This window comes from Morone saxatilis, unplaced genomic scaffold (assembly GCF_004916995.1).
Source record: "Morone saxatilis isolate NCDOM2014 unplaced genomic scaffold, NCSU_SB_2.0 Contig1, whole genome shotgun sequence".
NCBI classification, from domain to species: Eukaryota; Metazoa; Chordata; class Actinopteri; family Moronidae; genus Morone; species Morone saxatilis.
Window position 1 is genome coordinate 8,505,777 of NW_023339651.1, and position 15,143 is coordinate 8,520,919.

The window sequence follows — 15,143 nt, forward strand, 5'->3', positions numbered from 1 at the left end:
ATATGCAAAGAGATCTCGTGTTTTTATATGAGGACAGATAGCAGAATACCTCTACACCCTCCAAAAATGTAAGCACTCTGTGTCACGTTAAAACAATAGATGACAAGACTGGAACTTGTACTGGGTATGATGGCTTCACTTGTCTGCCTTTCAGTTTGAGTGAGGTTAGAACAAAGCTGCCTTCAAGTGCGCTCCAGTCTGGAGAAAGGTAATGCTACCTAATGGACAGCCCTCATCCATCATTTTAGTCGATAGTGCTGTCAGCAGCCAAGGGAGATGTCACTGTGCTGTACAAGCAGAGGGAGACAAGAGACTGTGGTGCAAAGAGAAGGGCAGATATTTGCCCGTTTTAGAATCAACAAAGCAGAAACTGGTTAGAATTAACAAGATAACAGATTCACTGGGGAAAGTGGATCTTATGGCATATCGTTCATTTTGTAAATCTGCTATTTAGCTGCACAGCATCAATGTGTACATGGACTCTCATTTCTCTCTCTGATGGGAGTAAGAGTAACCTGCAGTAATTGGGTTCTCCTGTCTTTTCACACATTGTGACGCAACAGAGCTGGGACAGATAGCACCATTCGGCCTAGCTAGCACTTTGAGAAGGTTCAGTTGTGACTTTGGTGGCGTTTGCTTACGGATTTCTCCCCTATCAACCTTCATTCCTTCAGACATACTTCAATGATAATATCCTCACCTTGATCCGGACGCTGGTAACAGGCGGGGCGACGCCGGAGCTCGAGGGGCTGCTGGCAGAGGAGAATGCGTTACGGGGCGGCTACAGCACGCCACAGACCCTGGCAAACAGGGACAGGTGTCGCGTGGCACAGCTGGCCTTGTACGACGGGCCCTTTGCCGACCTCGGGGTAAGTGACTGATCTTGTCACTCAAGGGCTAAACCCATCTTTGTCTGCAAGTGTTGTGGAAGCTGACTTCAGTGAAAGGATTGAGACTAACAGGGACGGCTGTGATTCAGAGTTGAGATAAGTAACAGGGATTGTATGTCCAAAATTAGACGAGTTCTGTGATAATGAGTTTTAATTTAATCCAGTCATCCTTAAATAAGTCAACTGGAAAAAAATCCCCATACATCTCATATGAGTCATGTCAGCCATGTAGGGAATGGACTGCAAAAAGTGTCAGTTGCAGGTAAAAGAAGCGTGTAATATAATACAACATAAAAAATAAATAAATATATCCATATACATATCAGTGAGGAATATATTCCCATTAGTTTCTCAGCGCATCTTCACAAAATAGACATTACTAAAGGGTTGGTGTCATAAAGCTAGTTGGCTATAAGCTGGAAATATGCTAGCGCTAGTCAGTCACGGTAGCTTCTTCCTGTTTTCTTTGTACTGTGTTATTTACTCTGAATAAAGAAATTAATTAAATTGAACATATGATGCTGAAACCTTTATACAAAAAAATATATATAATATAATTTTATTATTGATAATTTTTTAAAGGACTTGATACCAAATGAGTAGCTTGTTAGTATCGAGGTATCAATCAGGGTTGATCCGCCCATCCCTTATTGGGATTCATTGTGGATCAGTTTGGATGGTGCAACACAGCTAATACGCTATGATAGCTTCCTCCATTATTCCCTCTAAGATCAGTTGTGTCAAGGCAGCTTTCTATCAGTCAGCGGTGGGAATTCATGTGTCAGAGCTTCTGCCGGATTAGCTTTGCCCCCATTAATGAATAGCAGCGATTCCTGATGTATTTGCAATCACAGGATTCAACAATCAGTTCAGGACTCATTTTGATGCCTGGATTTCAATGCATTTAGTCCATGTAAATAACTATTTCGAAAGATGACGTCTTTTTATATAATATTTTTCATATTTATTTATAGTGTTGTTTTTGTTCAAATAAAGATTGTGTGCTACAGTTTTTTTGTTTTTGCCATTGTCTTGCAGGATGGTGGTTGTTATGGTGACCTGTTTTGTAAAGCCCTGAAAACATACAACATGCTGTGTTTCGGCATCTATCGGTTACGAGACGCACATCTTAACGCTCAAAGCCAATGTACCAAACGGTGAGTACATACCTAATGTGTCCTTGCATTTAGATGCTCAAAACAGCCATAAAAAGGGCCGAAAGAAGTCACTTCTACCTACACTAAATTTTGAACTAGCCTTCCATCTGTTCCCTCTCTCCTCTAGGTATGTCATAACAAATCCGCCATATGCGTTTGAGCTGGTGCCCTCAGACCTGATATTCTGCCTGATGCAGTTTGACCACAACGCTGGCCAGTCTCGAACCAGCCTCTCCCACTCTTCACATTCGTCCCATTCCTCCAGCAAAAAGAGCTCCTCCGTCCACTCTATCCCAACCACCAACCGCACCAACCGCACCAAAAGCAGGGACTCACGAGACAAACAAAAGTATGTGCCCCTCTAAAGCTCTCTGACTGTCTTTGTCCGTGATCAGTGCCTGCCGACAGTTGCTGTCCTGTGTCCTTTTGCAGGGTCCAGACAGACTGTGAGATGTCTGGGTGTCGATGTGTGTATGTTTGTCTGAATGTGTATGTATGTTACTTGTATGTTTTAGTTTGCGCTCAACAACGGTATATGCAGTACAGAACAGTGCCGTCTGGCCCTTGGCATAGGGCATAGGGCAAAGTAGGCAAACACAAAGGGCTTCTGCCTTTCCTGATGGCCACCCCATTTTCCCCATCCATTGGTTGTTACAGTGGTTCTGAATTATTCCATACTTGTACTTTTGTTGTTTTTTTTGCCAAGAATTACCGTAAACTTTTACCAGGGTTGTGAGTATTTAATTAATTTCAAATTACATTTTGTTACAATGTAACATATTCTCTGTTGAATTTCACTATTCACAAATATTTTTTAATTTATTTTAGAAACCCATCCCTTTGTAGTTAAAAGCTAGATATCATAATCGACAGATATTATTTTGTATATAGTAAACTTTGCAACATACGCATGCAGAAGAGGGCTTTGTTTCTACAACTATGATACATTCTGATAGTGTCCATTCACCATTGATTTTGTTTTGATCCAAGTCTTATTTATTTATTGTAGAATAATTTAAGACATTTAGTTTGTTCAGTTTTTTCATTATTTCCTCAACTGTCACTGTTGATTTCACTTTAGTGCTCACACAGGTGACTCATGATTAAAACTCTTCCAGTTTGCAATGAAGCCATCTTGGTTAAAATGTGAAGGGCAAGCCCTAAAAGAAAGTAAAGAAAGTATTTTTTTGATATATGATATTGGCAACACAATATACAATGCAACAGAATATGTCCCCTCAGAGTAGGAATAGGCAAACATTTCAAGACCTTTAGTTTTACTTATTCTGTGCTTTCTTGTGTTAATATCTCTCACCTCTGTGATAAAGGTCACTGGGTCTCTCCATCTTTTTGCATTCCAAGTTTTGCTCTGTTGAAACTTGTGTTTGTTTTGTTTAAATTAAAGCAGAACCTTATTGTACTTGAACTGCACTTGAAAATACTTGTCTTAAAAGTTCATATTATGTAATGTCTATGAAATACTGAACACCTTGTCCTCTTAATGCCTTTTGATTTCCATTAACATTCAAATCCTATACTTTATTGTTATTTGCCACCATGAAATATTAATTATGTCAAGGTATTTACGAGTAGAAGATGTTACAGTTATATAATAAAGTTACACCTCCATTATAATAACACTGGTAATGTCACATTTCAGTATTTGTTAAACTTTACTTCAAGCCATTTTAGTCAGTGTTTGACTACCTAACAACATGGTTATTCTGGATAATACTGAATAATGCCATTCTTTCCATGAAAACCAAAACCAAAATCCATGGCATGTCACATCCTTGGCGTAGCCCAGTGCACAACAGGCTTGACAGCCAGAAATATAGCTCTCACTCCAATTATACAAGGACTGAATGCCCGATAGCAAGAGCCCCAGAACCACATAATCAGTGCACCGGGGAAACAGTCATATACCATGCATTACTGGATGACCCCTCCAGTATTCCTGCATGAATAAACAACTTGTCCCACAAGCAGGACTGAATCCACATTGCTCACCCTGAATAAGGTTTAACAACTGATCAGGACCTCCCAGCCAGCACTTTGGCATAAGTATTCTTGGGAAGCTGAGCAGTGTGATACCCCAATAACTGGAGCATAAAAAAGCCTCCATCTCCATCTGCCAGTCTATAGGCACGTCCCAGACTGCCACGACTTTGAAAGGGTGCATTCAAAATCTTTGCCAAAAAGATGAGCAAGGCTTCCAGTGTTGCCTGCTCACCAGAGGGTGGTTCATTTGGGTTTGTGAGCTCTTCAAAGTTTCCTTTCACAGCTCAATAACAGCTCCAGTTGAGGTAAGCTGTTCTCCTCCCCTGCTAAGAACAGTTCGTTACTGGGGTCTAATAGTTTGCCAGAAGACCAAATGAAATTCCTTCTTCATGGCCTCCTCAAATTCCAGCCACACCCATGTTTTGCAGCCGAAACCATAGAAGGTGCTGTCTCCCTGGCTTCTTAATGCATTTCTGTTGATTCAGCAATCCTCTGAGACAACAAAGCCTAAAAAAGCCTCCTTCATCTTGAATACTTTCTTTACCAGTGGTGTACAGCGGTGGTCTCTGGAGTTGCCACTGCAACAGGCACCAATGACATTCTGGCCATAGAAAGAGCCGTTTATGCAAGGGAGGCTTTGGACATGGCCTCTAACCTCCCTCTGGATGCAGGAAACATTTCTCCAGTCAGACTTTGTGCATAGGAACCTCTTCCCAGTTCATTATCAGTTTGCATTTGGGTTTATTTGGCAGCCCTCATAACTCTCACTTCTAGATGTAACAGTTGACAGCCCTTCTCCTCTCTTCTCCTGATCATCTAAGATATTCAGCAGCTGGATAATATGAAATCAAAGTCGATTGTTGGTCCAAGGTGTCTGATACTGTGTAAAATTACAACCCATACTCACACTAATATGTTTTGTTATGGACAGTTTATGTCTTTCAAGAACAAAGTACCCACAGATTTAGATTAGGCAGGCGGATCTTACCAACAAACCCCCCTCCAGGTTTCCAAGAAGGTTTGAAATTCCAAACTGATGTTTGCTGTACAGACACAAACACACAAAGAACAGTTTGAGCCTTTATCTTTGCAGAATGCAGTCATATGCTGTAGAGGCAAGATTTTAGTTACTGGGGTGCAGTGCTCAGCTGGAGTATCACCAAACTCACCTGGCACCTCTAACCCTGGGCAGAAAAGTAGCATGGCATTTTGACCGACGTTGGCAACAGAGCAACATGACCAATTTAAGGAGCCATAGTATTCCCTGACAGGATGTAGGTTTTTGCCAAGAATTGTGGCTGCTATGAGTTAATAAGCATTATTGTGCNNACATTTTAACTAACACATTTATAAGATTTTGCAGAATTGGCGCAGGTATGCACTCTCCACTTACTAATATTATTGCTATGGGAAAATATTCACATTCAAATATTCTTTGATTGTTCATTAAAAAAATGAATGAGCACATGTTACATTTTCACAGCTGCTGAATGAATACTACAACCCTTCTATGGTTAGTAATCTGTGCTCATTTAAATAATAAAAACTGTTCAGCTGCACAAATTCATTTACATTGCCCATTATACAGAAATAATTTTATTTCTACATTACGTTGCAGAGCACTCTTGTTTTGTGCTGATCAAAGTACATTATATAACACATTGAGTATGTTAGCTGCATGCTGCTCATTGAGTTTTAGAAAATTACATCTGGAACATGGACAACATCATCCTTCCAATTGCTTTGGCAACAGGCATGGATACAATATGGCTGCTTGACACATGCTACAGTGGCTAGATGCATAGTAATGGCACTTAAAAGATTTTCTGACATGATACATGTCCTGTTTTTCTTTATTTTTTGTTGAGTTGTTGGTCGCATCGTACTCCACATCCATATATAATGAGAGCTTCTGCTGTTTTTATACCTTTGATCATCATGCTGTGCAGTTTCTGTTATTAATGGTCATATTAGTATTTGCCATTTAGCTTACATTTAGTGTACTACTTTCTTTTTCCAAAGTGCAACAAGGATGAATAGAGTGGGCCAAGGTATGGAAGTGAATGATTATGCATGATGTTAAATAATGCATTGAACTCGGTCATGTCCTTGCTGACATTTTGCCCTCTGAATGAAAGCCAAGTAGTTTAGTGTTTCCAAATGACTGCATCAGGACTGCATGGTTATGACCTATGCAGTACATGACTGTAGAATGTGTGATTGCAACTGAATGGTTTGATGCTACTTCACTTTATTCTGTATCAAGTGATGTTTTATGTTTTATTATTGGCAACATGTATCTACTGGCATATGTGTTAATGTACTGTAGCATCACCGCCTTAAGTCATGTTGATGAAAATGCATGACCATGGACACTGCCAAGTGGATGAATCACCAGCGATATATTATGCCAGACTATCTATTTCCTTCTATAAGAAAGGAAAGTTGCATCAAGCCAAAAGCCTGAAGCCCCTCAAAAAGATTTAAAAAAACAAAAAACTTTGACCTAACTTAGTATAGTATTGAAGTTAAAAGTATTAACTTACTTAATTTGGTACAGTGAAGTATGAAAACAGACTTTGTTTAACTGGTGACCTGCATGTCTGCTGCTCACCCAACAAAAACAGCATGCTTTAATGGCAGTACGGTATATATTAAAAACATGAGATGAGTGACATTACAGAGGTGAAAACTGGGACAATGGGACATTGAGTGAGCTGCCATTTAAAAAACAAAAACATCTTGGAGCATATTTTTATCATGTCAGAATTTCTTTCTACAAAATCAATTCAAACGATTGTTCCTTTCAAAATACACAATGTCCTCCCAATGTTCTGTGTGCACTTGAAACACAAACAGACACTGAAATTGTAATTGACGTCCATGTAGCATTAACTGTCTCATGTCCCTCCTCTTTGTCTCTGTATGATTTTGGCTCTTTCTCAGAAAAGACATGGTTTACAGATGAGCCAGAGAATACCCACCTGAGGACCATACAGATCAAGCCTGTGAATACTCTCGCCGTCAACCAAGTCAGTCAGTATAAATCCACAAACAGCTTGATTCCACCCATCAGAGAAGCAGAAGACGAGTGCTGAGCTCCAGACCCGCACTGACACCTCAACGCTCGGACTCCCAGAGGACTTATCGTGTAGGTGTCAGACTCGGTATATCTTCTCATCTGCAAACACAAATCATCAACTGACATTAGAAGAGACGAACCATACTGCTTCCTTCATTCACCTCTTCAGCAAGCTTATCGTACAATCAGTTTTAGAATCATAGATGAAATATACATGAAGACAATCATAGTCAACTGTCGCAACCACTCAAATATTAGTTTGCACAGCTAATCTTTAGTGGTGACCAGACTCCATGACTTTTTTGTTCCATTTTGGGGAATGAGGGTCACTTGAAGGGGAACAGCAATGTAAAAATTACCACTACTGCTACTAAAGGAGGGTATTATTATGATAACAAGTTTTGCATTTGTAAAAGTTGCCTTTTTAGCTGTTGATGAACAACTACTACTATTGCATTTACTTTACCCAATGTTGCAGAGCTATTCTGTACAGTATGTTAAAATGTGTATTTTACATCCAGCTGCGACCCCACCACAATGGCATTGTTAGTGACTGACTCTCAGTGATTCCTTTGCCATTTGGAGCTAATTCACAACATTTGTGACAGTTAAGATGGCCAGTGTCCATGTGTAAATGGCATTTGGCTCCAGCCTTATCTCTATCCATTTATATTTGTCTTATCTTTGCCTTTTTGACTTGTTTGTTATAAATGTTTTCATGTTGCTGTTTGGTTGCAATGTCCAAAAACCCCAGAAATCTTACTAAGTAAAGCTTTTAAGTATCTGAAAAGTTTCTCCAGGGGTAAAACATTAGGAATATTCATTTCATTATTTTTGTTTTCCTTCTTTTTTTGTCAATAGCCAAATATGATAGAGCTGTTTTGTTGACGACATTACAATATAACCAAAAATCTCTCACAGTTTCTAACACAGTGACAGAGCTATTCATTTTCTTAAGACACCATAGACTGCAAAGCAAAATACTATGATATAGCATGGCGTCATATGACAAGTCTGTAGTTGAGTTGAATGTAAAAGCCACATATCGCATGAAGTGGGCATTTTTGAGTCCTCCTTTGGCTGGAAGCACTGCCTGACACAGGATTGTCTTGGAGGCCATTAAGCGCTTTTATGTACTCCATGACCAATCTTAATACCATAATCAGACATGTTCATGCTTTTTTTATAGATACTTGAAAAACAGCTCTATCATAAAAAGTGGTTTTGGCTATTTATATGCTCTAAACCATCTTGGTGATCAATATCTGATATATTCATAAAACAAACCACTTCCTCACATCTAATGAAGCACAGACCATTTGTTCCTGTTAGTAAGTGCATGAGGCCAGCAGAGCTAAGAGTGGTTATTAATCTTGTCTTATTTAAGTAATACAAACAGCTATATTGCTACTTTTTTCACTGTACATTGGAATCAAAGAAGGGGAAAGAAAGGTAAACAAATAAACAACAGAAACAATCCATAAAATCCTTAATCCACACAGGATGCATCACAGTCCAGCCTAGCTTTCATGTTGGATTTGAAAAGAGAGGTTGTGACATTTTTACTGGCAGAGAGAACATCCAAACCATCCGTCCCTCAGTGCCAGTAATGTGCCAGGCAGTGCTGAAGCCAACGGAGGACTCCTGAAGACCCACTGCTGCGAAAAGAGGCTTCTAGTTGAACTGGATTGAAGCAAAATTCACTTTTGCCGCTAGACTGAGAAAATGTACTTTCCTCTTTGCTTTCCATCTTGCCAGCTCAGAGACCATTATTTTAAAAACTAGTAATTTCTTAATATGAGGCTGTAATTCCCTGGAGATAACTAGAAATGTAGTAAATAATTTGAAGTCTTAAAAGTATTTTTAAATGACCCATTGTCAATAGCAGAGCCTGATAGCAATTCATTTTTATGTATTCTTCAAAGAAATCTGTAAAGCTTAATGTAAAATATTTCTTTCTAGTGTGTTTTTGTTTGACAGATATTCTTGTTTAACAGTATCTGTGGGGTTGAGAGACATTCAGCATTGCAGTCTAGTTTGTATTATTTTGTGATTTTTTTTTAGCACATTGACTTGTGGATACAATGACAGTGCTAAGTTGATATTTCTGACTATGTCATAATACCCAATAATAAATACAGTTTATTGTCTTGTACAAATAGGCTTGTACATAAATTGTACATGATTTCATTTTGTATTTTCACAAATTAAAAGCTGACTGTATTGTGTTCCACTGTATGTCATGTCATTTATTTTCTCAGACTTTCCTGGGAAGTTACTGCTCCTGAATGGACAGTGTTCGGACATGAGGTTCAACAAAGACAACATTACTACCCAGCAGCTCTAGGCCATATTTTACACATTTATCTATCAAAGAGGGACTGCATATAAAGCCTTCTCCAGTGGTGATGACATAAGGCACTTTCTGATTGCCAGACTGATCATGTGACACTGGACACCTCAGTGAACCCTCTGGATAATGGCTGATAAAAACACTCTCCACATTCTCACCTTGGGGATGGAGAGGGCCCATCATGTTTCTTGTTAATGATTTTACACACCATGACACTGTGGGAGACTGTCAGCATGCCAATAATATTTACAGACTAACACCTCGCAGAGAGGCCACTGATTTCCCTGATCCTCCTGCCAGCGGCGCTGTCACCTTCTTAGTAAACAAACACATGTAACCATCATACCCAAAAACAGCCTGATTACTGTATCAAAGGAAATCTGAATCAATTTAATGGATTTTGAATTAAGGTTCTATGCAGCGTTGGGAAGTCTAGAACCGATTTATGTAGTTAGGATAATTATAAATGCACTCCGTAAAATTATGATGGCAGTTGTCTGAAAAATTAATCACAATATCGCATGGAAGCTCATAAAACGAATATGGAGTCGAGCACTGATTTGTTTGAGAACTGAAAGAGAGGCAAAGATTTGAGTGTCAGTTGTACAAACAGAAATAATCTAATTGGCTGATTTGAATCACAATGATTAAATAGCTTTTCTAGTTCAGTAATATTAAACTGCAATCCAAAGTAAAACAAAGGAGGGACCTGATATAAAATCTAACTAGTGTCATAAAACCATATTGAATCTGTGAGGTTACGTTGGACAAAAAAGGTTGGGAACCACTTGGTCTAATTAGTTAGTTAGCTATGTTTGAAGGACATATGTAAATATAGCATGGGGTCCTCCTTGGAAAGGGAGAGTGTAATATCATCTTCAATCTCGAGGAGGGTTGAAAAACATGCCCCATGCACCAAGGCTGAGTCCTGCAGCAGCAATGGGTTTGACTCCGACCTGTGGCCCTTCTCTGCGTGTCATCCCCCCTCTTCAGTCACTCTATAGCTGTCACTATCCATTAAAAAAAAGTCAATAGAAAGACTATAGGATGCAGTAGAAGAAAACACACACATGAGCAACAGTAAAAAGACTACGCCCAACAGTAAATAAACAGTTAAAATGTTGGATTAGCAACACATTAGCTACAGTAGTATAATAGCTAGCTTTATTAGCAGTAAACTAATAGCAAGAAAACTAAATTAACAGATCACTAATCAACAATCATAAAACAGAAGTAATAAAAGAATGCTAATCGTTAATGCTACAATAAGTGTATTAAGAGAGTAACTATAGATAAAAGATGCCTTCATTTGCATGGTCACATCTAACACCTGTTCTGCTCATTTTCTGCCTCCAAGAAATAACTAAAACTGCAGTTACTACATGTAGCTACCAGTCTCACTGGGATGTCCATATATACACACACACACATTCACACAAATCCACGGTCCCCTCTGAACACAACTCTTGTCCAGCTGCACAGGCTTGGCTGGTGATAATAGTTTCCATGACAATGCAGCACTCCAAGTGCATCAATGCCAGCCTGGATAAACAGTGATCCTTTACCAAAACAAGGGGGTCATTACGGCAGCTTGTCAAATCAATGTTGAGAGTGTCCTCGCTGATTAAGGCGTCCCCTCTCAGTCCTGACACAGTGTCAATACTGGCTGGCCTGTGGCGGCACACTCCCATGATTGGACTGAAATGCCTATCAGTCAGGCAGCTGAGCTGGACTAATGATTCCCTGTGCTGCCTATTAGAGTGACATGACAATTTAATCCTGTGGGCCAGGCAAGGAAAAAGTGACCTTGGTGCTTTATATTGAGGCTGAGGTAAATTGACAAGAACAGATAAATCTTTACCTTGGGCTATTAACAGAATTAAAGAACAACAACAAAGACAGAAGGTCCTCTCTCTTTTGTTTTGTCTTTCTGCCTCTGCCTCTCCAAACAACATTATATTAAACAATCCTTTAAATTTGAAGATAATCTGGTAAAAAAAATAAATAAAAAAAACATAACATATCACTGCATCATTAAAAAAATCATGTATTTCACAAATAATTTCCAAAACAATTCCACTTTGCACTGGTACGACTGATCCAATTCTTAGAACAACAAAGAGTCAAATAAAAGGCATGGGTTGAATCCTTCTATGCTTTGCTGTCATGCTGGAATATTGAAAGTAGATTTAGCTTGAAGCTCAAGGTTTTTCAGATGTTCAAAGCCATTCCAGCATGGCCCGGGGGCAAGGTGTATTGCCTTGGACATCTATCTTAAGGCTATGAGAACATTGTCTACATGGTTGGAAAAAGGCCATGTGTTTACACAGATGTTTCAAGCTTTTAGCACACAGATCTTCCTGTACCGAGCCGCACCACCATCTTTTGTGCCAAGGGCCATATACATTTTGCATTAGTTTACCCTTTGATACAGAAATGAGGGTGGGCAGGGGAGCTTGTAGACTTACACACAGTGTGTAAAACAAAGTAAAAGATCCTCACTGCTGCCACTTGAATATTTCTCTGAATCTGATTTAAATTGAGAAAAACTTTGCTGTTAACATTTCCGTCACTACAGCTTCATTTGTTCCTTCATTGTTATATTTTTTATATAGATGCTGTAAGGTGACCTGCAGACAGAGAGAAACATCGAGCCTCTCCACATTTCTACTGGAGAAACAGAAAACAAATGGGAAAAGATAAGAATTCCATCCCTGTTGTAAGGACAGATTGCTGGTACTGGGAGGCAATTTGCCTGTAAGGCACAGTTGCCGCACTGACCCTTTATGTTCCCTGTAAAGGTCAACATTTCCCTTTCTTTTGTTTCACTCCATGCATGCATAAATCAAAGCTCTTGGCTATTTTCATCTTTGAAGTGGGAAATACCACTCATCAAAAACAAAATACAACCTGTAAAATAAGATAATATTGCTACTATAATATTGCTACTTTAACATATCATGAAATAAAATATCGGTGGATGTTGTTAGGTCCAAATGTTTCAATATAATACAGATTGGTTTAAGAAATAAATGCTTGAGGTAAAGGTAATTTGGTTCAGCAATCAGTGTTTTCCCTATTTTTTATGGTAAATTGTAATTTTGCACATTAAAAACACCTTCTATTTTGCTTCTGTGCAAAGAAATTAGCAGTAACAAACAGCAAACAGATGGCACCATCCCATAACATCACTTCTCAGCCCAAGTTGTAAACATGATTTACAATTTGCAAGATATTATTTACTGTGATTCATGTTTCTGTCAGTTCCACACTGGAGGTTAATAGAAATGCCAGCATGCTCGCTGATTTACTTAGTAAAATTTTCATCTCAAGGTTCAGGTTCAGAATATTGGAGTCGGAGAGAGTTACAGGATTCATGCATTATGCAGAAGAAGCTGACACGACCTTCAGCCATCACAGTCTTCTCTATATATCACACTGGGCTTGACCCTCCCAAGGCCAGAAGCAACATTTGATATATTTAACCACTGCTGCCATTAAATTACTCACATTCTTTAAGAGCTGGTGATATTTTATATAGCTAGCAACACAGAGGCAATATAATTTTGATTAAAAGTGGTTTTACACTCTGTATTTGCCTTTTACCGCAGGTGATGCTTCAGCAATAAGGAAGACATTCATAAGTCAAAAGCAAACTAAATCAACAAATAAATCTCCTGCATAGCCCTTCTGATTTTTATGCCTCACATTATGGCTTAGCCATATGTCGGCCATATGTAGAAATAAAGAAGAAAATCTGCTCCTGCTGTTTGATACCGAACACATCATAAAATGATAGGAAATAAAGTGCTGTTTTAGAGGGTGAAGTCCATTTTAATATAATTGGCTTTAGAATTATTTATGACATTAATTGCCACATTATCGACTGGCTGTCAGCTCCTTGGGCTTGCAGTCCATTCTTCTTCACAAAGTGCGCCAGCTCAGCCTAAAGTAGACTGACAAGCTAATTATACCATCTTCCCTCTCAATGATAAATGTCACTAATGTGAATCTGGCCCAGAAATAAGACTCCTTAGTCACCTCAACCACAAAAGTCTCCCACTCCAGCCAGGATCTTTAGATAGGGACACTTCACTCTGCTTCATTTCCTCCTGAATCAAGTTATCTTAAAGAATTCAAGCCAATTGCTCTTGTTAGGTCATGTGTATTGCCTATTAAGCATTCAGACACATTGAATCAAATTTTTTGTGCCAGTATTTGCCAGTATGCCTTATCAGAGCTGCTTGTTGGACGATTGAAAGCCCTCAAACACACCTTTCTGACCACGGATTGTGGTGTGGTGCTGTGTTGAACAATTTCTGTTACTTTCCGAAAAAACGTCAATCCTGACATTAATAATACACTTTCACGCAACGACTGACCAGCTGTGTGAAAGTGAGATTGGAGCCAGGGTTTGAACCTCTTTTTCCAGCCTTTCTAGTCTTTTCTCATTTGTTACACAACTAGTCCTGGCACTTACATGTGTACAACCAAGTGCAACACTGTGAATGACTTCCAGGAGAGACTTTTGGAAAATATGCGTTAATCTTATACTTAAACGATATTACAACATTGGACAGGGGGAGGTCTGACAATTCCTGTAACTTCCCAGAACTTTTCTGCATAACCAGGCCCTTATGCTGTCATTCAAATATATGATATACGTCATATGAAGAATAAATACACTGAAAATGACCAATGCACATTGGATAATATATTCTATTCTTTAAATGGTTTATAGTGTCAGGATAATTTCACTCACCGAAGTGTTTTGAGGAGAGCAAGGGCAAACATCAAAAACATTTTCCTGTCACTCTACCCCAAAATGTTTCATATGAATTCCCTCCATAATGATGCTGTTTACATATTCAGACTTCACTTAGGATGTATCCTGACAACAATGAGAGCTGACACATACCAAACTTGGTATGTCCCAGAGCCATCTTCAGTGGCTGGGACGCTGTCAGCTCCACCTACATCAGTGGCAGTGTCTCAATGGTAGTGCGACACGTCAGAAACTTTTAAATGTCTGCTCTTTTCAGCAGAGTGCTTCTGCAGCCCAAAGATGGCATTTAATGTGTATTAATGTGTGTATGAATACTGGTCAAAGACTAGGCAGCATTTGCTGCAATATTGGTTTAGTGTCAAGTATGAAGCTTGTACTTTATTATGATTCTGAGGCTCAGTTGAACCCTCTGGATCGATAAACTCAAAATATTCTTGACTCATAAGCTTTTTATCTTTTTTTATTATCTGATAAATTCCCAATAATTAAGGACACAATTACTCTGCAGCTCAATCAGGCACCTCTAAGTGAAATAAAAATCTGCCCTGCGCTTGGATATTTGAGGGAAAGCCATCTCTGGTGATTGCACATGCCTAGTGCAGCCAGACACACATCTGAACTTTGACCTTCTTTGATCAGCAGTTTTGGCAAGGCAATCCATCATGGTGCTCTTACTGTCAGAAGAGGTGCCTGGCTGCAGCTGTGTGTCACTGGCTAAGAGGGGCTGCTTAAAGGCAATCATGTCAACCTCCACGCGACTGCTCAGACTCCCAGATTGAAGGAGGACTTGACAGGGCCAGAAGAGTCAGCTGAAGACACTGGAGGGCTGTGTCTGATTGCTCTGTGGCCATAAAGTGATGGCTGATTTTATCCT

The 15,143-nt window shown here is 39.3% G+C and overlaps 1 protein-coding gene across 5 annotated transcripts in view; it reads left to right on the plus strand.

The window, feature by feature from the left end:
* The window catches only part of LOC118329061 (calcium-activated potassium channel subunit alpha-1-like), an 89,655-nt gene extending 80,297 nt beyond the window's left edge, over window positions 1-9,358 (plus strand). For all 5 annotated transcript variants that reach the window (XM_035663052.1, XM_035663035.1, XM_035663044.1 and 2 more), the window contains 5 exons: window positions 675-869; window positions 1,929-2,047; window positions 2,175-2,396; window positions 6,071-6,099; window positions 6,995-9,358. In XM_035663052.1, coding sequence (XP_035518945.1) covers window positions 675-869; window positions 1,929-2,047; window positions 2,175-2,396; window positions 6,071-6,099; window positions 6,995-7,146 — 717 coding nt within the window. In that variant the 3' untranslated portion in view covers window positions 7,147-9,358. The remainder of the gene's footprint in view (window positions 1-674; window positions 870-1,928; window positions 2,048-2,174; window positions 2,397-6,070; window positions 6,100-6,994) is intronic.
* Window positions 9,359-15,143: the final 5,785 nt, after the last annotated feature.